This window comes from Pollicipes pollicipes, unplaced genomic scaffold (assembly GCF_011947565.3).
Source record: "Pollicipes pollicipes isolate AB1234 unplaced genomic scaffold, Ppol_2.1 Scaffold_2334;HRSCAF=2739_pilon_pilon_pilon, whole genome shotgun sequence".
Taxonomy (NCBI): domain Eukaryota; kingdom Metazoa; phylum Arthropoda; class Thecostraca; order Pollicipedomorpha; family Pollicipedidae; genus Pollicipes; species Pollicipes pollicipes.
In genome coordinates, this window is record NW_023596091.1 from 93,414 (window position 1) to 118,796 (window position 25,383).

The 25,383-nt window shown below is 61.1% G+C and overlaps 1 protein-coding gene across 1 annotated transcript; it reads left to right on the forward strand.

Annotated features, from left to right (window-relative positions):
• Window positions 1–261: 261 nt before the first annotated feature.
• Window positions 262–25,377, forward strand: LOC119097040 (transcription factor 25; the record flags this gene model as incomplete). Its single annotated transcript, XM_037220063.1, has 14 exons — window positions 262–455; window positions 1,259–1,393; window positions 2,282–2,452; window positions 3,138–3,269; window positions 3,711–3,852; window positions 6,113–6,243; window positions 6,822–7,015; window positions 7,405–7,584; window positions 7,938–8,070; window positions 8,517–8,650; window positions 10,199–10,369; window positions 11,593–11,671; window positions 17,385–17,566; window positions 25,291–25,377. Coding segments are annotated over exons 2-14 (1,868 nt in total), but the record flags the coding sequence as incomplete, so codon positions are not given.
• Between the last annotated feature and the right edge of the window lie 6 nt (window positions 25,378–25,383).

The following is a 25,383-nucleotide window of genomic DNA, read 5'->3' on the forward strand; positions in this document are numbered from 1 at the left end:
ATTTCCCGCTTGATTACCGATCTCATCGACATTATATTCATCGTGCGCGACCATGCGCTGGTACGTGACCGCGATCGTTAGAGAGCTTTGGCTGCGATACTTATGCCCAAGAGAATGAAACAACTGCGTCGTTTTTGGAACCCGTTCAGATGCGGTGACAGACTGACGGACGTGACAGATTGGTGACAGCTGAATCCATTGGTGGCGGGTGGGTGTAAGCCTATAAGGTGAGGTAGCGCTGTTAGGACGCCCACTCTTCGCATGTTGCTGCCATTTCGGTAAACGAAGAAGAACAGGCAAAATGACAGTGATGTGATAGAAAGCCGTGTGTTCGTAGAAATGGATGAAAACAACTTTTGCTTCAACAGGGCGGCGCTGGTTCCTCGCTTCGATGATTACGGGCTACTGTGGTGTGAATCTGTAGGAGTCCGGTGAGGTGTAGACGTGTTGAAAAGGTATAACATTGAAGTGTGCATTGGGGCAGGGTTATATGTATAATTTTGAAATCTGGGTGGGTCCACTCATGTCTTTTTACAGAAAGCCTCTGCCTTTGGTGCTGCGTTTGCATTTGTCCATGCTGATGTTATGGTCAGTGTTAAGATGCTTAATTTTTCAATGAATTTATTATGCAAAACCATATTGATGCTGGGTGATGGACAATGCATTTCAGTTCATTGTACCACATAATTCCACACTTGTTCCTTACTTGAGGCTTTTCCTTCTTTCACATAATTGTGCATTCAGTGAGCTCAGGAGTTCTTGCATTTCAAAGGCATTTTTCAGCCAAAGATGGCCTGAAGATGTCCCCAAATTTTTGTAGGAAGTTCAGCCCATGTTGACCTGGCCTGTGGTATATGCACACAAGCACATGGTTCTGCACACCTATGTCACATAGACATCCACCACAGTGGAGGGATATTTTTCCAATCTGCTTCTCATCTTTCACAAAACTTGTACTCGCTGGACTTTTTAAAGAAAAATTGTGTCTCATCATGAGGATATTTTCTGCTTGACTGCATTAAAATTCACAATTTGTGGTATATAATGTTATTGCATGACTGTGAAATGCAAGCAGTCTAGCATGTTCATTGTAGACATTTGTTTATTTTGCAGTTGTCAGCCTTCATATATTACACAACATTCATCAGTGATTAATCTTTTAGTGTTTGGTTTATACAATGTTGTCAAAATTTTGCATGCTGTTGGCCTTCGCAGACACAGATTCTGGATTTACATTTTGGCATGGATGTTTTTACAGATAATGTCCTCCAGAAATCTACGCAAATTGAAGGGCAAACCATTTATTGCTGAAGAGCCTGCCATTCAAGATGAAGAGGAGAATGATGACCTGACCAGAGACACCTCCACACAGCAGAGAAACATCTTCAGTCTGGTAATTCATTTGAGTCACATGCACATTTTGTGGAAGCATGTTTTAATTTCCTCTGTGCCATTCGGTATGATAGACATCTGCATTTCCATTGAAAAATGATGCCCAAAATTTTGGTGGGATGGGTTGCTGGTACAAGGCTGCTTGCTATGCCAGGCTTGTGTGAGCCCCGACCCCACCAACTGATCTAGAAAGTTCAGTTTGATAGTATTATTTTCTGGTGAATGATAAGTGGTTGCCATTGCTCTGCATGGTCCTTTCTGCCAGCTTACCTCATCTGACCTTCAGTGACCATTGCCACCAGCTACAGGTCATTCTAGCTAGGGGCAAATAGCCAACACTGGCATGACTGGAGTCCACCCAACCAATTACAGGGGGGGGGGGGGGGGGGGCAGGATGCAGGTACTCCAACCAATGGAGCTACAGGAAGATACAGGGGCATCAAATACATTATGGGCTACTTCACACCGATGGCTGGAATTTCCATGTCATCACCAGTTAGTCACAGCCAATGCCAGCAGGGACAGTCACTCGCCATGATGCGTCAGTGGCGGCCGTCGCCTGCATTCAAATTCTTCCGTCGCCTGCAGTGCGGGGTCGTAAGACCGCACGCGTATGTGCCTGAGTAATCAATATTTTACCTCTGCATTTGTGGAAAGGCAAAGCCTTTACCAAAGCTTTTGCCTTTTTCAAAACCTTTGAACCCTCTCTGCAATGGTCTGGAGTTGACTTTCACCACGTAAAAGTAACCGCATCCCCGTTTCCAACAGTGGCCGCGGGCGCCAATCTGGGTCACGGGCCTCCCCCGTGCGTCCGCACACGACGCGTCCGCGGCAGCGCTGGCTACCGCGCCTGCGCCGACGTCACGTGACCCCCGCCTTTGCGCGGCAGCTGAACGAGTCGCAGTCGGAGACCGACGTCAAGGAGGATGACGACGTGGACACCAGCACGCCGGCGGCGCTGCTGCCGGCCGGCGACGCGCACCGCAAGCGTAGGCGCAAGCGGAAGAAGGCGTCGCGCCGCCCACAGACGGCCAGCAGCGAGGACAACGCCGTGTCCGAGGTGCCGGTCGTACCCGGCTCGCCGTGGCCACGCAGCTGGGGCGGAGGCCCGGCGGCCGGCGGTGCTCTGGTGGGCGCGTGGAGGTCTGGACTGGGGTGCGCTCGGCTTGCGACAGGTGCTGGGAGCAGAGAGGCGTAAGGTGGGGTGTGCAGGTGCATGGTGGTGCTGCCGAGTAGCGTATATGTGTCATGCTGTCAGTTGGACACAAGATGACCTCAGTTATCGACGCGCCCGAAAACTCCAATACGCCAATCATGATGTTAGGCTGGCAAATGTCTGCCGTAAAAAACTACGCATTTTAACTAGACATATTAAGGCCAGGTCGGTGTCGATTGAAGTTCGTTAGAGCTGAGGGAGCGGGAGGAGCAAGTCAGTTTATGGCCCATTTATTTCCATGTGGTATTTATTGTAAGGCTAAAATGTTTTGTTATTTTTATCTGTTGTTGTTGACCAAACTGTTCTTCATTCTGAAGTGGACGGTCGTGCCAACAGCGGTCCGCACTGTCGCCGCCAGCTGCGTCTAGAGCCAGGGGTGCCGCGTCCTCCCCCTCCCGTGGGCGGGCGTCTGACATCCGACCGGCCGCCAGGTGGATGAGGTGGACGCCAGCGTGCTGGAGGTGGACCGGCTGGGTGCCGCGTCCTCCCCCTCCCGTGGGCGGGCGTCTGACGTCCGACCGGCCGCCAGGTGGATGAGGTGGACGCCAGCGTGCTGGAGGTGAACCGGCTGCTGGGCGAGCTCACTGCACAGTCGCCGGCCGCCGAGCACGCCAACAGCACCATCGTGAAGAACGTGCTCACCATCGAGCGCAAGCACCTGGTGGGTGGCGGCCGGCGGATGCCACTGTGCTGCGGACTGGCCCGGCTGGCCGGGTCGCGTGGGGCATGGGGTGTGCTTGTCATGGGCTCTCATTCCGCGGAGTGGCTTAGTTTAAGGTCGGATGTTGGGAAGTGAGCGCGTGAAGGTCGTGGGTCGTTAAGGTTTCCCACGGTAACGTCTGGCAGTGCTTATTTTTTTAGAAGCTTCTGAATAGAATGGGATTGTGTCTCAATGTTTGGTGAGGTGATTGGCGAGGGCCCAATAGTGCATAGTTCACACTAGTAGAGCAATGGTGTACTCTTAGTGCACTAGTCAAAGCCTGTCATCACATTAGCCTCCCTGGCGCCATGGTGTATTTCGCCTCCTGTCGTCTCCCGGACCACGGGTTGGCGTTATGTTCGCCTACTGGCCACAACCTGGACGTTATGCTCATCTGGTCAGAACCCGGATGCCGAGATGCGTCGCATGTTTGGCCGGGACGTGGTGGACCAGCGGCGGACGGGGCGGCGGCGCGGCCCGGGACACCCGCGCGCCTTCGCCATGGTCACCAATGTGCACCGCTTCCCGCCACCCGTCAGACAAGGTCAGTGACCTGACGACCCTAGGATGGATCAGGTCAATGGTGAGTACTCCCGCGTGGGGACAATTGTCGTTGTGCAGTACGGATCGGAGGGCGGTCGAGGTCGCCGTTCTTGCTGCCCTCGGGTGAGGCTGGATCAGCGGTTAGTTCTGTCCCCTCCCTCTTCCCCTCTGCGGTCAGCCTAGACCGATTTAAGGACAAAAGCGCACATGGAAAAGTATGACTGCATGCAGCACGCAAGCATTTGTTTGCTAGCAAATGCACCTTATATGTAAAGCGATATGACAGATGTGCTTATGCTTGCATATGCATAAGCATATGCTCGTACTGTTGAAAGTGCGTTTGGAAAATACTCTTATTGACAAGACTTTGTCAGGACTTATGTCAGGAAAGCTCGTATGCGTAGGATATGTACGCACTTTTTGTAAGCGATTGAACGTATACCGACGTTCGTAACGGACAGTCGGTTTGACAAAAATACGTACGCAAAAGTTCGTGGGCAGTCTAATGGATAGGAACGGTGGCCCTTTGGTGCACCCAACTTTCCGAAAATGCTAAACATTAACCCTGTGACGATACATGGAGATTAACTTGTGGATGGTGGATGACATTTCTATTGGGATTGGTCCAGGCCAGACTGATCATCAGAGCATCAGCTTATGCACCGGCAGCTCTCAAACTTCGCCGAAGTTTGTTTTCCGGGGGCGATCTAAGGTATAAGTTCCGATGAACAATCTCCAACTCTATCCGGCGTAGAGTTTCCAAGTCCTGCTCTCGGGCAACGGTGGGTCGGGTGAAACAAGGCTGTAATCAAAGGGCTGCGTCAAAGCGGACGCAGCTGGTGCATTATTCCCTCTGGACTCTGATATGCTTTATGTAGCCAGTCTATACCGGGTGTCATTAGCGCGTCTGCCCGCCGTATTCCCCGATCGAGATGGCTCGCCGCGTCCGTCAGCTGGCGTCAGTGGCGCGCTCAGGGGGCGGGGTCGTCGACAGAGGCATCGTCAGGGTGAGGGATAATCGGGGACGGTGCAAGACACTCGCCGGATGATCTACAGTGGGCATGCTTTTTTAGTTTGTAAACGTTCAGTTCCCTCCATCCCTGTTCATGTTGCATTGCTCCGATTGATTCGAGTTAGGTTGTTGGCCGTTTCAGGACGTTTAAGTTCATGCCATGACGGGTCCAGCTGGTAATGCTACCTGACCTCGCCCACGCAATCGTCACCATCTACCGCCACCTCCTACCCCTCTTCTCCCCAGTTGACATGTGGTGACCCTGCAGTGACCATTCATCCAACGCCTGGCTCCAAGGTTGGAGATTTGCTTTCCAACGCACGGTGCTCATCTGCGTACCGAATTCTGCGTTCCCTCTATTGTCAAACGAACCTCATCCCCGACGAACATTTGCGTGCGCAATTTCGTGTACGTGATGTGGTGACGAAACTCGAACTTTAGCTTACGTGCTTCTGGTGAGATGAACGGCATCGTAGACTAGCCTTTGCGCCCGAACATCCTTGTACAAGCAATCGTTTACGGGCTTTTGCGCACGAACTTTTGTGCGAGAGCACATTTTCGTTGCGGACTTTTTGCCGACGAACATGTTACCTTGCATTCTTTAGCTTAACGTTCCTTTTCGATAACAAACTTCCCTCGTTGCTAACTTTGCGTATACCCTGCGTGTTTGCCTGAGGAATAATAGGCATAAGAACTTTACCCAACAAACAATTATCATGTACTTTTCCGTGCGTACTTTCGTCTGCAACCCAATAATACCAGCGGTCAGAACTGCACGCTGCTCAAGCTGGGTCGGCGGTCATTGATGTACCAAGGTCAAGGCGGACACGTGGTCGGCGCCATTCCCAAGGTCATACTAGGCAGACAAGCAGGTTCAGTGGCCTCTGCAGTCCCACGGTCAAGCTAGGCCAGTGGGTCAGTGTGGCTTGCAGGGTAAGCCAGCCGGGACAGCGATCAATGTCGCTCACAGCTGAGCTTAGTCATCTAAAAATATCGGTATCAGCAGGTGAAAATATGAAATCAGTGGGCAGTGCGCCGTCAAGCATGTCAAACTGACGCGGCTCATAGATCCAACACGATGCGAACAGTCCCACAAACATCGCCACACCATCACCAGGCCGACAGCGGCAGCTGGTCCCCGCTCCACCGTCTCTCCGCAGCGCTCGCGCCGCTCCGCCCTCCTCGCTCCATTCGGCGCGTGCCGGGTTGGGACACTGCCGGCGGCTCAGTGCCCGCCTCTCCGTCGCAGGCCTGTCCATGGAGCTGGTGGAGACGCGCGGCTCGGAGCAGTGGTTCCAGTTCGTGCACAGCGCTCAGTACCAGGAGGTGGAGCACCAGTTCGTCGCCGCCGTCGAGTCGGTGAACCCCGACAACATCCTGGTCAGTGGCGCATTCGCTAGATACCGCCCCGGTGTGGAGAGCGGGTGTAACGAGCTGGCTCTGGTGTATTGGCTGCTCCATGAGAGGAAAAGGCACCTGAGATTTAACCGGGTGGTCGATTATTGTGACGACGGCATGTTCCGCGGGACGCGAACGATCGGCGCAGAACAGTGCGTTGGCTGGTGCATTTGCTGACCCAATATAGCACGAGTAAGATGTGCATGTTAGACTGTTCACGTGTTCTTGCACCGGCTTAGCTCAGTTGTTCCAGTTCATCCTGATGCGCCATTTCGTTTGCCTCTGTAAGATCAGAAAACTATGCAGTGACCGGTGTTGGAACCCTGGCGGGGGCCCCTCGACCACACGCGTAACCCCCTGCTGATGGTGGCACTGACGCCACACGTTGTCACTGCAGCCTGTCGCTTAGGCCAGCTTCTTCATTAGCGTGAATGGCGGCAGGCGCTGGTGAGCACCACGTTCGGTCTGGCGGACGCCTGGCATCCGACCCACCTGAGCCGGACGTGCGCGCGCCGTCCGCTCCGTGACCTGATCTGACCTGACCTGACCTCGGCCGGCAGGGGCTGATGAACCGGCACCCGGGCCACGTGAACTCGATGCTGCAGCTGTCGGAGGTCTGCCGGCTGGGCGAGGACCTGGCGCTGTCGGCCGAGCTGCTGGAGCGCACGCTGTTCACGCTGGAGGCGGCCGCCCACCCGCTCTTTTCGGTCACCTCTGGCGCGGCACGCGTCGACTATCGGCGCCGCGAGAACAGGTCTGAGCCGCCGCCGCCGCCACCGACTGTCGTGTGCGGCGCGAGACGGGCTGGGTCGAGGTGGTGGGGAGCTGGTCAGGGGTCGAACCGGCGTGGAGCTGGTCAGGGGTCGAGCCGATGGGAGCTGGTCAGGGATCGAGCTGGTAGGGAGCTGGTCGGAGGTGGGGTTCTGTTGGCGGACTGGTGACTCGCCATAAGTACTGGGTGTTGTGGGAGGTGTCTGTTGTATGCGGGTGCTATAAGTTGGGATTATCACATCACAAATCTGACCACCATGCACGCATCAAACACGACCTTCTGTATGACAGTCCGCCTGCCAATGTCCAGGCTGCCTTCCCCTGCCGCGTCTTCAACAAGCCGGTAATCCCCGTTCCCCCGCCCGTCGTCAGGCCGCTGTTCCTGGCGCTGTTCCGGCACGCGCGGGCTCTGAGCGAGCGCGGCTGCCACCGCACGGCCCTCGAGTTCTGCAAGCTGCTGCTCTCCATCCAGCCGGTGGACGACCCGCTGGGGGCCGTGCTCATCCTGAGCCACTACGCTCTCCGCGCGCACGAGTACCAGTGGCTGGTCAGGTGCGGCCGGGGGCGGCGCGGCGGCCGCGGTCCGGTCGGCCGCCGGCGCGGTCCGCTGCCGTGCGCCGCGGACTGATGGCGGCGGGCGTGTTTGGAGTGGTCGCAAACGGGTGGGCAGGCTCCGGCCAGGTTTGGCGGTGGTCAGGTGTCTGTATAATTTGGCCGTGCGCGTGGCTGTTACGTAGTAAAGTTCGGTGTTTTTCACATATTCATTACGTGTGGAAACATGCAGTATGCGCCCCGGGTTCGTCTGGCATGTTCCTAGCTAGCGCTTGACCTCTCCGTAAGTGGAACTGCGCCGGGTCAGGTCCGCACAACGTCGAGCCTCAGCCAGACGTCCCCGGCGCCGGCAGGCTGCACGAGCAGTGGGAGCCGGTGCGGAATCTCTCGCAGCTGCCCAGCTTCGCCTACTCGGTGCCGTACGCGCTGCTGCAGCTGAGCGAGGCCGCCTCGGAGCCGGCCGACGCCGCCGCTCGCCGCCAGCAGGTGCTGCCACCTGGGGCGCAGCCGCGGGCCGCGCGCGCTCCGGGGGGGGGGGGGGAGACACCAGGGCAGAGACGAACGCTTAGAGAGGGCCGGTGGAGCAGCCACACGGTACCTGAGAGTGCCGCGTAGGCGTGCGAGCGTGCCGTGGAGAGGAGATTGCCGAAAATGTTTTGTGGACGTCCTGTGGGGGAGGGGGAGCAGTTGGCGTAGAGAGGTCCTTCAGCTCGTGATTTCATGTCAGCAAACCTTAATCTGTGCGATCATCGTGACAGTCGAAGCTGTGTGCGAGACCTCATCTAAGTCAGAAAGCGTGATGAGTTGTCACAACGTTTCAGCAAGCGCACTTAGCTTTCTTCGGCTTCCCCCCACACGAACAATCGCGCAGGCCCTGGCTTGAGCGAGCACGACAGAACTCCGTGATTGGACGTCCGTGACCCCCTCCGCAGGCGGACGCCGGCCTGCAGCGTGCCCTGCTCATGTTCCCGTCCATGCTGCCGCTGCTGCTGGAGCACTGTGACATCACGCCGGCCCTCGAGGTGCAGCAGTGCGCCCTCTTCCAGTCGGCCGCCGCCGAGAGGAGGTGGGCGCCAGCTGAGCGGAGACGTCAAGTCCGGCGTAGTCGGTGCCGCGTGAAGCTCGCTGGGGGCGTGGGCCGATGCGGCGGCCCGCGCTGTCCGAGGCCGTGTCACGGCTGGCGGCCGCGTGGGTGGCGTGCGGCGCGGGAATACAGTTACATGTGTTGGAGGAAACCTGCAAGGAGTGCGTCTGATTTGCCTTAGAACCTTCTGCGTTGGCTGACGCTTTAGCTTTGTGTGCAGCGTGCGCTGGAACTGCAGTTTATCGCCATTTCTGTGAAGTGGTGACTTGTGATTCCCGGCTCCCGCGTTTGGACAGCGACTTTCCCGGAAGCCACTTGCCGCGGCGGCGTGGGCGTTTTTGTGGTCTGCCCTGATTGGAATTCGTCCTCCGGGGAGCGGCTGAATTACCGGCCAGCCGGACTATTGAGTGGAGTTCGCTGTTGTGATTAGGCAGCGGCTGGCTGAGTTCCTGCGCCAGTCTTTTCGACAGGCATCCGGCCTCAAACCGGCTCGGTAGCCGCTCATACGACCCCCGCCGGGGGGGGGGGGGGGGCGAGGGAGCGGCGCCGGCGACGGCTCGCCGCCGTCCGCCGCCGGGCGACAGCCGGAGCCGGCCGAGCGGCGCAGACGTCGGCGCTGCCCGGCGCCTGCCCCGCCCCGGCGTGCGGGGTCGACAGCGCCGCTGAGTCCGAACCAGCGGCGCGGGAGCGGTCGCACGCCGGCTGGGCCGCGGCTGACTCGGTGACGGCTTTTGTTGTCCGCTGAGCGGGACCGCGAGCCGCTGGCCGCCGGCGGGAGCGGCCAGCGGGGCGGCCGCGCATCTCGAGTGGCGGCCGGTCGCCGCCGGCGTCGCGGCCCGACGGCTGGCTCGGCGCTGGGAAGTTACGCTGGTGCGGCTGGGCTGAGCTGTGAGCTGTGAGCCGTGAGCCGTGAGCCGTGAGCCGTTCATGCTTGGCTCGTCACGGTTCGCTGTCGTTGACGCTGCAGACCGGTGACCGGGCTTCAAGTGCGTCGGCGAGGAGCCAGCCTGTGTCTGTGCGCGGTTCTGTGGGTGTGCTGTGTTCTTGCGAGTGTGTTTCGTGCGCCTGTTTCGCATTCCGCCCCATGTGTCTGTGTAACCTGTGACATGTGTACGTGTGGGTGTGCTTTGTGGAAGTGGCCCACTTGTGCGTGACATCTGTGGAGTAGCCGTCTCCCACAGCCCCCGCCGGCGTTGACCAGTACGCGTCTTCCTTACGCCGCTGTCTGACAGCAAGCCGTCCGCCCACAGTCAATCCCCGGCTCTGACCATGCTGTGCCGTGGCCCACAGCCAACCCCCGGCGCTGACCATGCTGTGCCGTGGCCCACAGCCAACCCCCGGCGCTGACCATGCTGTGCCGTGGCCCACAGCCAGCCCCCGGCGCTGACCATGCTGTACCGTGGCCCACAGCCAACCCCCGGCGCTGACCATGCTGTGTCGTCGCCCACAGCCAGCCGCCGGCGCTGACCATGCTGTGCCGTGGCCCACAGCCAGCCGCCGACGCTGACCATGCCGTGTCGTCGCCCACAGCCAGCCGCCGGCGCTGACCATGCTGTGTCGGTTGTACGCTGAACGGTCGGCCGACCTCTGGAAGGTGTCAGTCGTGTCCGGCTGGCTGCAGAGCAACGCGGCGGCCGCTGTCCGCCTGGTCGAGCAGCAGGACCCGCGGGTGGCGGACGGTCAGGAGACCAGGAGAAAAAGGTCAGGACGCGCTCCCGGCCGGGCGGCGGGACTCGATCAGGACAGGATGAGACACTAGCGGGCGGCGGGACTTGGGTCAGGATGTGGTCCCGGCCGGCGGCGGGACTTGGGTCAGGACGCGCCCCCGGCCGGCGGCGGGACTCGGTCAGGAGGCGGTCCTGGCCGGGCGGCGGGACTCGGTACGTAAGCGGTCGCGGTTGGGCGGCGGGACTCGTTAAGTAAGCGGTCGCGGTTGGGCGGCGGGACTCGGTCACTTCAGGGCGGGACACGGGCGGACCCTGAGTACCGACAGTGACGTACTTGTTCCACTGTAGTCTTGTGATACGCACCTGATGTGTTTTGTCGACAACTCCTACAGGGTGCGCGCAAGTCCGCAAGTTGCCGCGCAGGTCCCGTGCATCTCAAACCGGGAGGAATGCGTTTCTGTTGTGCCGCGCGACACATGCGGTTCATTCCCAATTCGCCAGACACTCACAACTTGCGCCGCAACTTAAGCTCTACTTCCTTTATTCCCGTATGGGTTCCCCGCCCGAGTGTTTCGCTGATGCGCTGCGAGGAAGACACTGGTCGGGCGGGCCACGGTGCTGACTGCCGATCAGGACGATGTCGCCGTCAGCTGCGCCCCCGAGCCGGCGTTGCCGCCGCCCGGCCGCCGCCGCCCGGCCGCTGCCGCCGGTCTGTGGTTGTACACCTCGTGTGAAGCGGTGCGGTGGGACCGCGGCGCTGGGGTGCCGTCTAAGGTCGCGGGGGCCCGGCGTGCGGGGCATGAGCGCCAGCGCGCCCCGCCCACCCGTCCGCCAAAGCCGCCTCTGATCGCCGGATCCGCCGGTAATCGGACCGCGCGCGCCGTGGCTGGCGTCTGAGCTGGCCGTGTGGCGGTGCGCGTGACCTGTGTCCCAACTGCGCCGCGCTCGTCTCGAGCAGCTCGGTCGGACACCGGGCTGTGGCCGACGCCGCCCGCGCCTCCCCCCCCGGTGTCGTCCGTGCTGACCCGCAGTCGGCGCGTCCGTCCACCCGCCGCTGCCGCCTCCGCCGCCGCCCGCGCCTCCCCTCCTACGTCGTCCGCGCTGACCCGCAGTCGGCGCGTCCGTCCACCCGCTGCCGCCCGCGCCTCCCCTCGTACGTCGTCCGTGCTGACCCGCAGTCGGCGCGTCCGTCCACCCGCCGCCGCGCCGCGCCGGCGTCCACGGGCTAGCTGATTTCCCCCGTGCCTGCCGCCGCAGGTACCCGGGTATGCCGCTCTCCATCTGCCGACACGTGGTGGTGGCCGATATCAAGCAGGCCATGGGCTTCCTGCCGCCGGTGAGTGGGCCGGCACCGCGGCCGCCGGGGCGTCGCTCGCCGCCTACGCCCTGTGGGTGTGCACGAGTGGCTGAGGCGGCCCGGCCGCGTGGCGCTCCAGACGTGCTGTCACGCTGCTGTTGCGATGACAGAGATAAGTCGAAGCTGCAGCATCTTTCAAGAACAGACCGAAGGGCCCTTGGCGTGGGGTCGTGGTTTGTATTATTAACATGATCGCTACCATTAGCTTGGCACGGGGAGGGCTTCATGACATTTCATGGCACAAAAGGTTCCTCCGTGGTCATATCTGGCCAAAGACCGGGGCGAAGCTATCCGTTGAACGGGAATGACATTACCTGGCTGATGGGTTCCCGGTACGAGCGGCGGTCCGCTTAGCAAGTACCATGGGGCAAATTCGGCCCTCGCAAACCGCCCGGAATAGGTTTGGGCGGTCAACAAGCATGCCAGTATATATTTGTACACAACTGAAACATAGAAAACAAGTAGCGAGCTTCCGTTTTAAGATAAGTTTAAATTGTGACAAAAAGGTTTTTGACACGTCGTGATCAGGTTAACCTCATTCGTCAGCGTCTGCGAGACGTCCCTTGCGAATCGCCATCCTCCATCTCACACCGTGCCCTCACCACCCTGTGTGAAGTCTACGCCGGTCGTCCCGCGTCCAGCCTCTCCCACGTGGCGGCCCTGTCAGCACGTGTCCGCCGCTCTTCAGCGCAGATGGACCGGCCGCCGGCGCCGGAGCCGGTGCGATGCCAACCCGCTCTGGCCGCCGGCGTGACCTGCGTCCCACGCCGGCGGCAATGAATGGCTGAGAAGGTCACCTGGACCCGTCCCCGCCCGTGCGCCCCGCCGCCGGTACATTAGTGATGGCCGCCGCCAGTCCCGGCGCCGTCCCTCACACGGCGCCGACGGACGCTGAGGGCCGCGCGGGGTTCGCCGTGTTAGTTTGGCGGTGTTGTGTCTGTGGCTGTGGCTGCGGACGTCGCTGTGACCGTGTCTATGGCTGTGGCTGTGGCTGTGGCGGAGCAGGGCCGCTGTTTTCTGAGGTTCGGTCTCCGCTGGCGAGCAGCGCTCAGTTCCCGGGGTAAACAGCTGCTGCATGTTATACCGATGAAAAACGGTTGCGGTATCCGTGCATCCACGGCATTCATGCCCCTTTCCTGATAAAGGTTAATACTATAAATGGCTTTGTAGATGAGAAGTAATTTGTAACTTGCCTGGGCGTCGAGACGGTAACGCCGGCGAGCTACGTGACCACAGAATGGGCTGAACCCAAAAGGGCAAAGATCTTTTGTCTGCCGACAAAAAGCGGGACTCCGGCTGTCCTCGTGTCGTGTTGTTCGGTCGCGGATGGCTGCAGGAGGCGCGGCTCCGGGCCCGGCGGAGGGAGAAGTTGCCCAGTGACGCGACGCAACGCCTCGCCTTTCTTCCGTTCCCGTTTTTATTGGCTCTGCGGCGTCGCAAGCCGGTGGCGAAGCGGTCCCAGCGCCGCCCAAAGGTGCCGGTGAGGGGGTCGTAACTCACGCTGGCCGGCCGATCCGAGGGATTTGTTTTGGTCGGCGCGCGCCGGCCGGCTTGGAGGCGGGCCAGCGGGCGGGCCCGTTCGTCATCCGCCGCCCATCGGCTGCCAGTTATGCATGCGACGGGACGTAAAACTGTCGCCCCAATGGTCCAATTCGCGAGCGCTGATCGGAACGGTCTGCTCGACCGGCGCCTATCCGCCCCTAGATCGCCACAGACCGCGTCCGGCTGCGGCGGCCGAGGCGGGCGTGGGCCGCCTTTTCCGCGCAGTACTCAGACTATGGAGGATATGGAAGCACTCAAAGTGCGCGGCCGGGGTGTGGCCAGATGCGCCGCGCAGTGTGCTATGGAACCAAGAGCAGGTCACCGCTATGCGCTCAAGTCCCGACATCCCACGTTCGGTGGGTGGCGGCTTGTGTTGACCTGTGAGGACGGCGGAGGTCGGCCGAGCATGACCGGCCGCCAGAGCAGCGCAGTGGACCCTGGTCCGCCTCGTGGACTCGAGTGATGGCGCGGCGCCCACTGGCGGGGCGCGTCCTCCAGCCTGCTGACGGGGTCCTCAGCCGTCAGCGCTCCGCAGCTGACGGGGCGGGACGCCAGCCTCCGGTCCGGCCTGGCGGCCGAGCCGGCCGTGTGCCGCGCTGTCGCGGCCTGGCGCGGTGGTCGGACGTGTCGGCGCAGCGGTCATTCGCTGTCATCGGCGTCGCCTCTCCGTCCGGTGTGCTTCAATAACGGATACGTCGTTGCAGAGACGTCCGGCCAGTGTCAGCAGCGGCGTGCTCCAGCGCCAGTCTCCAGTGTCTCAGCATCGTTCCTCACTAGTGGCGTTCCCCAGTAGCTTGTGCCTCGGAAACTATCCCGGGACCCGGGGCCGTGCTGTTGCCGTGGGCTCGGTCTCTGACTGTCTGTCTGTCAAACGCCGCCCGCCGGCGCGTCACGGCATCGGACGCCGTCGGCCTTTCATTCCGACGCGGTCTGACAGCCGTTCGTTCGAACGCTGTCCGACGCCAAATGCTTGCGGGAGAAGCGCTGTTTCTGAGGGCCAGTCGGCCGTCTGCCCGGCGCGCCCTGCTGTATGTGACGAAACTGTCAGCAGCAGCGGGGTCTGCTGACGGCCTGTCAGTAGCAGCGGTGCTTGCTGACGGCCTGCCAGTAGCAGCGGGGTCTGCTGACGGCCTGTCAGCGGCAGCGGGGCCTGCTGAGGGCCTGTCAGTAGCAGCGAGGTCTGCTGACGGCCTGTCAGCGGCAGCGGGGCCTGCTGACGGCCTGTCAGTAGCAGCGGAGTCTGCTGAAGGCCTGTCAGTAGCAGCGGGGTCCGCTGAAGGCCTGTCAGTAGCAGCCTGCCGGCACCTAATCGTGGCCTGTCGGCCGCGGCTGGCCTCGTCGGCCGCCGGCGCACCCGCCGCGCCAATTTCATCAGACCAGATGACAGCGATGATCGGCCGGCGCCGGCCGTTGGCGCGCTTTTTACGCGTCGCCGTGGCGGCCGGCACGCTTTTTTCGCTGGCCGCGGCGGCGAGGAGGAGCGCGATTGGACGGCGGCGTGGCGCTGCAGGGCGCGTGCCGTTCGCGCCGTAAGTCAAGGTCCGGATTGCGAGAACGGTCGACCGCCGCCGGCGTCGATGCCGACAAAGGACGGCTTGTCAAAGTTCTGTCGTGTCGTCGTCAGGTGCTTGTGCCGAATTCGCTTCGCTTTTGAGTGCCGGTGTGGGGCTCGAGCGGACTGGCCGTCGCCCGCCTGCGTGACGTCGCCCTGTCTTCGCCATCGACCACTGTCAACGGCAATCGACGACCTTTGGCTCACGGACAAACTTCCTGGTGCTGAAAATTCTCGGGATTTTCCTCCGAAAGTTGAGCGCGGCGCGCGTTTCAGGCGGTTATCGTGGAGTTCTGGCAGCGCCGCCGGCTGCTGGGCATTCAGCTCAGGGGTACGTGCTGTTGGCGCCAATCGTTCGCAGGCAGGAGAGCGAGGAGCGGACCCTGCGGCAGCGGGAGCGAGCAGCCAATTCAGCCGCGCGAGGCTGATGCAGTGTGGAGTTTCCCCACTCAGTGTGCCACCAGCCACGATTCACCCGGTAGCTCTCCCCAACCGCACGCGTCGTGTTTGCACGCCGTGAAGTCTCGCCGCCGTTCGCTAGTACCGGCTTCGCTAGTACCGGCGGGTTGCTAGCGGCGCCCCGGCTCCCGCCGGTCCGCACCGCCCGGGCTCCCGCCGGTGAGCGCCGCCCGGTCGCCGCCGGTCCGCGCCGCCCCCTGTCGGTGTCGTGACCCTGACCGGCCGGCCGCGGACGGATCTACCCGACTCGAACGCGTCGCCGGTCGCCGGCGCCCCGTCGCCCGCTCCGGCCGGCGGAGCGGGCGACGACGCTGGGGGCGGGCCCGGGGCGCCTCCGCCGTAGCCTCCAGTGTGCGGGCCCGCCGCTGAGGACGGGCCGGGCCGCGGGGCCGCTGGTCCCAGCGGCTCGCCGTCCGCGCTCGCCGCCGACGCCGCAGAGCCGAGTCCCCGCAGCGCGTGGTGGGGACTGGTGCCGGCGCCGGGTCTCCCTCGACGCGGCTGGTGTCGCGGCGGCTTGGACATTTCCGTTTTTAATTTATCTTTTTGGTCGGCTTAACGAGTTGGAGGGGAGCACTAATGTTCGCCGGCGTGGCGGCATTGTGGCGCGTCCGGGGAGTTGGGCCACGCGAGGTCGGCAGCAAAAACTTCTGTCGCTCCGCGCGCATGACTGCACAAGGCTTTTGCAGGTTTTTGCAGTCGGATGAGTGCTCGTCATATCTGGAGCCGACGAGAGTGTGCTAGTGGTAGCGACGGAGGTGATGAGTGGCTTTGGATAGGGTGGGGTGGCTTTGCGTGGGGATAGATTAATGATAGGGTGGCTTTGCGCTCGTAGTGGACATTGGCTTTGACTTTACTTTTAGTTTGACGAACTTTGGGCAAGGTGATGCGAATCACCTTGCATGAACGTCGCTTTGCCAAAAGTTATGGTTCCTATGGCAATAGCGTTTGCTTTGCCAATGCCTCTCGCGTCTGTTTGAGTGACCCTGCTCGCCCATCCCGCGAAATCGCTCTGCAAATCCGGTCACTAATCGTGCATTCGAGGCCCCCATAGGGGCGTGGGTGGCTCGGTCGGCAGTGCACATGGGGGCACTGTGCACTGCCGACCGACACTGGGCACTGCACCGCCGGCACTGCACCGCCGGCACTGCACTCCCGACCGTGACACTCCCACCGGGGCCTGCCGCGCGCTGCCCGGGGGAGTCCGCGGAGCCCCGCGCCATGGCAGTCGCTGCGGACCGTGACGGTAATGGCTCTGCCGTTGGGAGCGCTGCCGAGGAGACGCGACCACTTCCGCGCTGGACCGGCGGCCGCGGTGGTCTCCCTCCCGCCGTTGTGGGGTGACTCGACATGGCGGGGCGGCGGGCTGTCGGAAGTCGGCCGGCATGTTCACGGCGTCTGTCTGCGGCCGGGCTGCTGGTCGGCTCCGGCCGAGCCGCCGCCGCCAGCTGCCGGGTCGCAGTGCGCCGCTGGCCGGCTCCCGTGGGACGCGAAACAGTGCAGGTGGCGCCGGTCGGTCATCGACCCGCCCCGCCCCCGATCACCCCCGCGCTGTGCCGGCGCCGGTCCCGGTGCGTGAGATGAGTGGATTGTGATGGGCGGGGGCTCCCGCGTGCGTGCCTCTGTCTGGCGTGTTCATTCCGAGATGCCGGGCGTGTACGGTGCCGCTTGCGCCGGCCGCGGCCGTTCCGAATGATTGCGCGGTGAGATGGCGCCGCAAGTGACGCGCTGGCTCCCATCCTGGACGTGTGTTTCCGCCTCGCCTGCGAGGCGCTTCGCGTGCTCCTGGGTCCGACCGGTCTCTGCTTCCCACGAGAGACCCCGCAGCGCATCTGACACAGCACGTGACTGAGCCCGGCCGGCTGCGGGAGGTGATCCCGTGGCCGCTCACGGGGCCCCTCGCTGCGTCGGCGACCCCGTGACCTCTGTTTCAGGAGGCGTGCTTCCTGCCGACCGTAGCGTGTACCCCGGGCTTGATATGCCGTGCCCCCTGCCCCCGGACTGGCACGCGCCTGCGGCCCGGTGGTGATATTCCCTGATGCAGGGCCTGTCTCGCCACTGGTGACCCTGGTGGTGACCTTCGCTGCAGGAGAGGACCCCTGCCGCGGCGACACCGTGACCCGGTGGTGACCTGTTCCGCAGGAGGTGACCGCTCGGCCGGTGGTGGGCTACGACCCCCTGCCGCCGCCTGACAGCACGGCTGGCTACGCGCTGACCCGGCGGCCGCGCACCCACGGCGTCACCAACCCGCTCGCGTCGTTCTTCTACTCGATGCTGCCCAACTTCGACCCCAACAACCCGCCCGAGGTGCTGCTGGACGAGGGGTGAGTGAGCACGCCGGCCGGCGACGGGCGGGGGCGTGGGCGCTCGTTCGTGAGGGGACGAGCTGCGCTGGCGGCGTCTGTCTCGTAAGATTGCTTGTGTTATGAGTTGGACGCGACTGCCTGTGTTATGAGCTGCCCGCCCTGTCGGGGATGGCCGTGCCATCTCCATTTAATGAAGTTCGTGAAGAAACGCGGCTTTTTTGTCTTACGGTGAATGAACCAGCGTCTGCTTGCTGACGGAATGCCAGCGCTGGTGGGGACTCCCCTCCCCTTCGCCCGCAACCAGCGCCCCTGTCCGATGCGGCGCCGCGGCTCCGTCCCTACCACGGCCGCGTAGTCGGAGCGCGGACACGCTGCAGCCGCCGGCGCGCCTCCCTCCCGGCCGGCGCGGCGGCGGCCGCTGCGCCGGCGTCGGGGCGGCACCGCTCGTTAGCCGGCGGCCCAGTGCTGACGGACGCAGAGCGGTGATTGCGGGTGGCGGGCGGACGCGGCCGGGGCGCGCGCTCCGACCGGCCGGACGGCCGCCAGATCGACCAACTCGGATAAAAGTTTGCCGGCCGGAATAATGCCCGGTCCGGCTTCTGAATTAGCTCGGGCGCGGTCGATATGGCCGGGCGCCGCGGCCGCCGCCACCGGCGGTTCTGCTTACCAGCAGGCCGTCGGCCGCCTGCCGCCGGGGCGCCAGAGGCGCGCGTGGCGGACGCCGGCCGGCGAGGTGACCGCTGCCGCCCGGCTCGACGCGGCGGCTGGAGCCGGCGCTGCGTGGGGCTGTGCGCCAGGGCGCCAGCTGGCAGCGGGGACTCGGCACCCGCGCGGCAGCCGTCACCGCTCTGGGCTTGGAGCTGAGAACCCGGACCTCGACCGTCAGACGTTCTGTGATCGTGTAATCGCGGCGCCCAGCAGTCCCAATAGTCAATCATCCGGTCTTAAACTGTCGCGGTTTCGGTCTCCGGACGTGGACTATAACCGGCGCCGCCGCCGGCTCGGGGCTCGAATAAATCCATCAGCGCGCCGGGTTTCGAATCCGGCTCACAACCGTCACCGCTCGGGGCTGCGTGGCCGGGGCCGAACCGGCGGCGCTTCAGCTGCTAACTGGGGCTGCCACCGATGCGGGCCGCCGGCAGCGGATTGCTCATATAGCTCGCACTGATTCTGGCTGGTAACGTGAGCGTACCGTCAACACCGCTTGGGGCTGCGTGGCTGGAGCCGAACCGGCTGAGCTTCAGCTGCTAACTGGGGCTGCCGCCGACGCGGGCGCCGGCAGCGGACTGGCAGTATTGCTCGCGCGGATTCTGGCTGGCAACGTGAGCTTGCCGTCAGTCGGGATGTCCGGAGTTCGGACGCCGTGATGTCGCGCGGCTCTGGGACCACATCCCGGCTCTGGCCACCGAGTCGGCCGACGTCGGCCGGCCGGCGCCGACTGCAGTCCGGCGATGCCGGCGTGGCCCGGCCGGCGGCTGCGGCCAGCCGGGCGGCGAACTCCGCGGGCGCCGGGGCTCCACCAGCGGAGTGTCACAGCGGCTCACAGCTGGCGCGTCCCCTGCAGATGCCCGCCGCCGGCTGAGCGTTTGCAGGCTGTGGTCGGGCCCGGCCACGGCTTCAAATGGCCTGGGTGCGCAATCTAATTGGCAGTCGTGGAGACTGGGATGGGGTTTTGGCTGTCCGAGCGTCGCGCTCGGTGGCAGACTTTTGCAGCGAGGCTGCACCGTCTAGCGGCTCGGGGTCTTCACCCAGACTGTGACGGACGTTTTTTCATGATAAATGTGGCTTACGTAAGTTGTTAAGTGCATTTGCGAGAAGCATTACCCATATAAATTGGATAGTAGTGGTAGCCTTATTCCTCGGGGAAAAAAACAGGAGATATAAATGCCTGGATATTTTGGCAGCATGCACTTATCGGAAAAAGAGCACCTCTGCTATCGTTTCGATAAATGGTGCTGAAAAATAATAAATGATAATAAACCGCTAACAATAGATCTCCATTCTCCTGGGTTTCTTCTGAAATAGGCCTATTACAACCGTCTTATCTATACAAATGTGTTGCAGCTGAGTTGTGTGGACCAGCTGCATGATAGGGCTCCCTTCGACTTATGGTTGCACGCCCCGCACGTAACCCTGCGTACATCACATGACTTATTACATACCACACAGATGTGCCCAGATCATGTCATCAAGACTCTGACGCGTCGGACATTTCTCGGTGCGTAAATGGAAGGGATGACGTTACTTTTCATTATGTACACTGCGCTGCTGAGCGTGTCCAAGTAGACTGCGTCCTGTTGGTTGAAGGTGCGCATGCAAGAGCATCTTTTCGGCCACCATCCGCAGAGCCGCACGTATCGCTGGGGTTTGTACCGTCCCTTGAGGGAGAGTAATTGGCATCTCTACACCTCGAGAACGCCACACGACACTGACTTCCCCTGAAGAGCCAGTCGCTCCTCGCCCAGTCCGCCCACACGCCGGAAAATCATACACAAGAACATCTCGCCCCGCCTCGTTCCTGCGCCGGCCAGCCGTGCCTGCCGTGCCGGCCAGAGGCGCCGCCGCATCCCCGCCGGCCGGCAGCCGGGTCCGGGCGGCCGCGGGTCACAGGTCATTAGCGGCGCGCCGGCCGGTCCGGGGCCGCTCTCGCGCGCGCCCGCGCCCGGCCCGGCCCGGCCGGCTGATGAGGCCGGCCGTGTCGGCGGCGGCGGCGGCGCCGCTTCGCAGAACAGCGGCTGAGCGCCGGCCGGCGGCGCCCGCGCCGCAGCCGCCGCCTCATTTCACGGCGGGTTTAATTCGAACCGGACGGTCCGGGAACGACGGCGGCGGCGGCGGCTCTCAGCGCCGGAAGCCTTCCGAGAGATACGTGTGTCTGTGTGTGTGGGGGGGGGGGGGTATGTGTGTGGGTCGGTCGCGCCGCTGAAGACGTGCGCATGTGCTTGCGGCTTGGCGACGATGGAGTGCCGGTCTGCCACCGTGTGTGGAGAGCGGCTGCACCCCGGCCTTGGCTGAGCCCGCGGTCGTCGCAGATTGGACGCGCCCTCCACTAGGCTTTCCAGTTGATTGATGATTTGCGTTGTTCGTTTATTCAGTTTTCCCGATGGTTGGCTTATTGTGTCGAGGCTTTCAGTGTGGGCTTCTTTCGTGTCGGCGTTTGATATTCGCTCTGAGGCCGATGTGAAAATATATTAAGTAAAAGAAACTATAAATAACGTGATAAAAGGCCAGAGATTTTAGTTGGAGGTCGTCCCTTTCCATCTGCCGCAAGTAGTATGTATACGTAGTCTCTTAAGTGTTCCTTGTCATATCGTTTCATGCCATGGTATGTCCCTTTAAGTGTCCCCTGTCATATCGTTTCATGCCATGACATGTCTCTTTAAGTGTTCTTTGTCATATCGCTTCATGCCACGGCATGTCATCTTACGACAATCCGGTTCTCCTCAAAGTCTCCAGCGTAATGTCGTTTGCTTCCGGGCAGGACGTGCTCCAACCCGTCCGTGGACAGGGTGGGCCACGCCCGCGGGCGCCCCAGGTGGCGCTCCGGGCAGGAGTGCCCCCCCCCCCCCCGCCCCTCCCGCCGGGCCCAACGCGGGGAAGGCGCGCCCCAGAAGCTCGGGGTTCGTACCTCGGCCTGTTTGCCACCGCCGCCGCCGAGTTGCACCAGAGGCATTAATTACGGATGATGTACGAGCGCGGCCGGTTGAATTAGCGGAAATTGATGAGCGCGGAGCCAGAGGTGACGGGGCGCCGTTTTTTGCCGCGGCTGCGGGCCGCCTCTTGTGGGATGGGGAATGTCGAGCAGCCAGCGTCGCTGGAGAGCACAGCGCGTTGGTGGCGGCGGAGTGTAATGCATACAACAGGCACTAGGGTTGCACTTTGCTGCCTGGTAAGATACGGATAGATAAATGTCGGACGTGGGTGGCGTGATGTGAATGCTGTCTTCGTTTTAAAAAGTTTTCTTATTTTTCTGGTGCCCTTGTTATCGGCGTGGCACGTCGCATTCAGCAGCAATGACTCAAGCCTTTGAACTTGAAGCTCAGTCCCCTACTCCCCCCCCCCCACATGACAAGGTGCTTCCGTCCTTACCCCGCCGTACTAAATAGGAATGATGAAATAGTGATAAAGACAAAAACGAATCAATTTATGAAATGACCTTTAACTTTTCTCTAAAAATCAAAATTAAGTAGCCCACATGCACCAAAACAAATTGATTATGAAATAACGTTTAACATACTCTGAATATCAGAATAAGGCTGTCCACATGCACAGAAACAAATCAGTTATGACGTGACATTTCAACATTCTCTAAGTATCAAATAAAGCGGCCCCTACATACGAGGGAAAAATACCATTTGGAGAAATTTTAGTTTGATCGATTGGGTGTGGCTCTCCCAGCCGATCTTGCGACAGATCCGACGGCTAGGGTGAACAATCGCCAGAAATGATTTTGCCGCTTCAGGGAGCATTCGGATCGGGGTGTTTGGGTCCAATGTGGAAATAACCGCTGCCGCTCTGTCCGGCTGAGCGCCGCCGACAGCCAATCAGGGCGCAGCCTTCAAAGAACCCCGACCGCCAATCTCGCACACCGGCGGCCCGTGGAATGCCGGGCCGGTAGCAGCGGCCCGCAGCGAGCTCAAACTCGGCGGAAATTGATGGGAGCGGATGCGCGGCATGTCAGCGTTGAGGCGTGCGAATCACAGCAACAAGCAGCCGCCAGCTGTCACTCGGGATGTAAAATTAAAGAAAAGACATCCATTTTCAATGCCCTGCTATTCGTGTTGCGAATTCTACGGAAAGTGTGCGTGGGTCGTGCTTGGTCGGAGGACGCTGCAGGTAGGGTGCGCTGGTAGCGGCCGGAGCTGGTCGCAGTGTCTTGACAGCTAAAACGCTTTCACCTCCACTCTCCCTGGTCTGAAAAGGTTGTGAATGGTCGCCTTGTCAGGCCTTTCCAACGCTACGAGACGGGCCAGCCTCCGGTGTTGGACAAAAATGGCTAGCTGGCGGGCTGTTCCACCCGTTGGTAAAAGCCCTTCAGGCGGCGGCGGTGCATCGTTGGAGTCGTTTTTGCGCCGCGCTTTACGTGTAGTTCGGTATCCGGCTGGCTATTTCCGTTGCCGGCGGCGACACGAAATCTGACGATCTGTTAAATGAATTGATGGGAATCGACGAGACCGTGAAATTGCGTATTGAAGGCACAACACCGTATGGCAGGTTTTCTGATTGTCGTCAAAATCCTACCTTGCGTCCTTAATATTAATTGGGCTCCTGCTGTGTCGTGAAAGAAGCGCTCTTTTCACACGACTACATTGTGTCCATAGGTCCGAAAGATGTAAGGCAGATTCAGGCGTGCATTTTGTCCTCCAAACTGTGTTCCAGGAACCGATCATTTTCATGTTCAGCAGTCATTAACAACGCTTTGGCATACTTTGTCCTGCGCCATGTGTTCCCTCGTGCCCTCCCATCCCGTCTCAGATGCAGCGCTAGTGTGACAGGTAAGTTCACTACATGTGGTCTTTAACGGTTCCGGGTGGCGTATTGCCGTTCTCCTAACGCACTCCTCCAAATGTGGCCGGCCTGGTCGGGGGGGGGGGGGGGAGGGGGCTCCGCCGGCCGGCGCCGACTGCCGTGGAGGACGTGCCGCCGCGTCAGCGGCGCCGCCGGTTGATCGACGGCGGCATGGTCGGCGGCGGCGGCGCCGTCCTGATCGCTGGCCGCGCCAGCCTCGGTGGCCGGCGCCTGACGCCGCGGCCCGGCTGGCGTGGCTTGAGGGGAAGGGCGGCGCCGGCCTGATCGCTGGCCCGCCGGACTCCGATGACCGACGCCGGACGCCGCGACCCGGCTGGCGTGGCTGGAGGGGAGGGGCGGGGCCGGCCTGATCGCTGGCCGCGCCGGACTCCGGTGACCGACGCCGGACGCCGCGGCCCGGCTGGCGTGGCTGGAGGGGAGAGGCGGCGACGGGTGTTCGATCTATCGGCGGCCGCGTTTGATTCTCGCTTCGGGAAGTTTTCTGCCGCCGCGGTCCGGTTGGAGATGGATGTACCGATGGCGTTGGTAGTCGCATGCGTCGAGAGGTGATGGAAGCTTGTTGTTTTGATTGTTTTATTGACCTGTCTAGGGTCGACCGAAATGCTTGCCGTAAATGAACGGTTGCGAAACGGGTTGTATACAGGCGAGCAATGCTTTCTCGGAAATGTCGGTTCTTACTGATTTCGTTTATGTGTTTATATTTAGTTTTACATCGCTAGTTAAATGCCTAACAGGGAAGACGACAGCCTTACGCAACGTTGTTTTTTATTTTTGTTTTTCCTGACAAAAGAACAAAGTGAAGTGCGTGAGCGATGGACTGCCCATCAAGCGCTCGCTTCAGATACGGCAGAATTTTATTTCATTTTACTTGCGCTAGGAAAACATTGCCTCCCTGGAGCTCAGAGCTATTATGCTGAGTTATCGATCTTCATCATGCCAGGAGGAACAAGTCAAACGAAAAGTGATGACAAGCACAACACGTGGGTTATATTGACAGTGCTCAAGGTTTCAGTCTTGGCTTATGCTAACGAGTGCTAGGGTACTCTTATGGCGTATGCATAAACCCAGCTTTAACCGCCCGGTCTGTAATGCATCTGAAGTCTGCATTACTAGGTTGTTTAACTAGTGTTCCTAGTGTAATGCAGGTCGATAACTCAGTATAAGAATTATGAACTCATAATGACGAAAAAACGTGAACTGGAAGCTTTCGTTTCTGATCAAGAACATTACATTTGTTGCATCTGCATGTGTATTTTTATATTTGTAGATTCCAGCAGCTGGTGCTTAATTTGCGTGTGAGGATTTTTCACCACATTGTTAAAAATGTGCCGCATCACAAGGCCTTTGGTTCGGCCTATCTCCGACTACGTAGATGTTGATGCTCGTCAAGACAAAGGCTGGCTGAGAGCCAGCAATAACCACTGTGTGCTCTTTTTGAGCTGTGCCTTTCAAGTTGTTATCCGGCTGTACTGCAGTGTTAAATCCCCAGGGTGGTGCCCTAAATTACTCCCGAGCTCCACCCTGACACATTTCTGAATGGTGTTAATCGCGCGCGTCTGAAGAAGAGCGCATGCTTTTGTGCAGTTAGATGAGACAGAGCCCTAAAGCGGCGGCACCGCGCTGTGCGTGCGCAAACAGTGGGCGCCACGCTGACAGGCGACACGCGCTGAACACCTGTACCGCGCCTGCGGATACGCTTGTGTTCTCTCCGCTGACGCGAGGCGCTCGATGGAGCACGTGCGTGCGACAGCCTGGTGGTCAGGTGGTGAGGTCCGCTCAAGGGCCTCTCCCGGCCGTCGCTGTGGTTGTCGTTCGCCGCCGCGTGGTCTGCTGCGGCCGCGTCAGGGGAATGCGACACCCACGACGGCTCCCCCGCATTCGCGTCGTGTCTGACGGAGCGCGTCGTGCGATGGTCGAAAGGCATGGCCTGGTCCTTTCCTCTCCCGCCGCGGGCTTCCCTCGCGGTTGACGTAGCCTGTTGGCAATGTGGTCGCACGGCCGACAGCGTGCACGGTTTCTGATAGCGCCCTCTCACCCGTACTGCCTCTCCTGCGTAGCACAGCTGCCGGACCTCACGAGAATGCTCTCTGGCGGCTCCCTCTCTCGTTCCCGCACCGCCCCCACGCTGAGGCGCCGCCTGCAGACCACACGGCGTCAGGCTCAGGTACCTGCCGTCTCCGCCGTCGCGCCCGCCTCACCTGCGCTATCGATCGCAGCGCTGCGGCCGGGCCGGCGGCCGGCGACGACGGCGTCGGCCTCGGCGAGGAGCTGCGCACCTCGGTCGTCTCGCTGCTGGACGCCATGCGCGA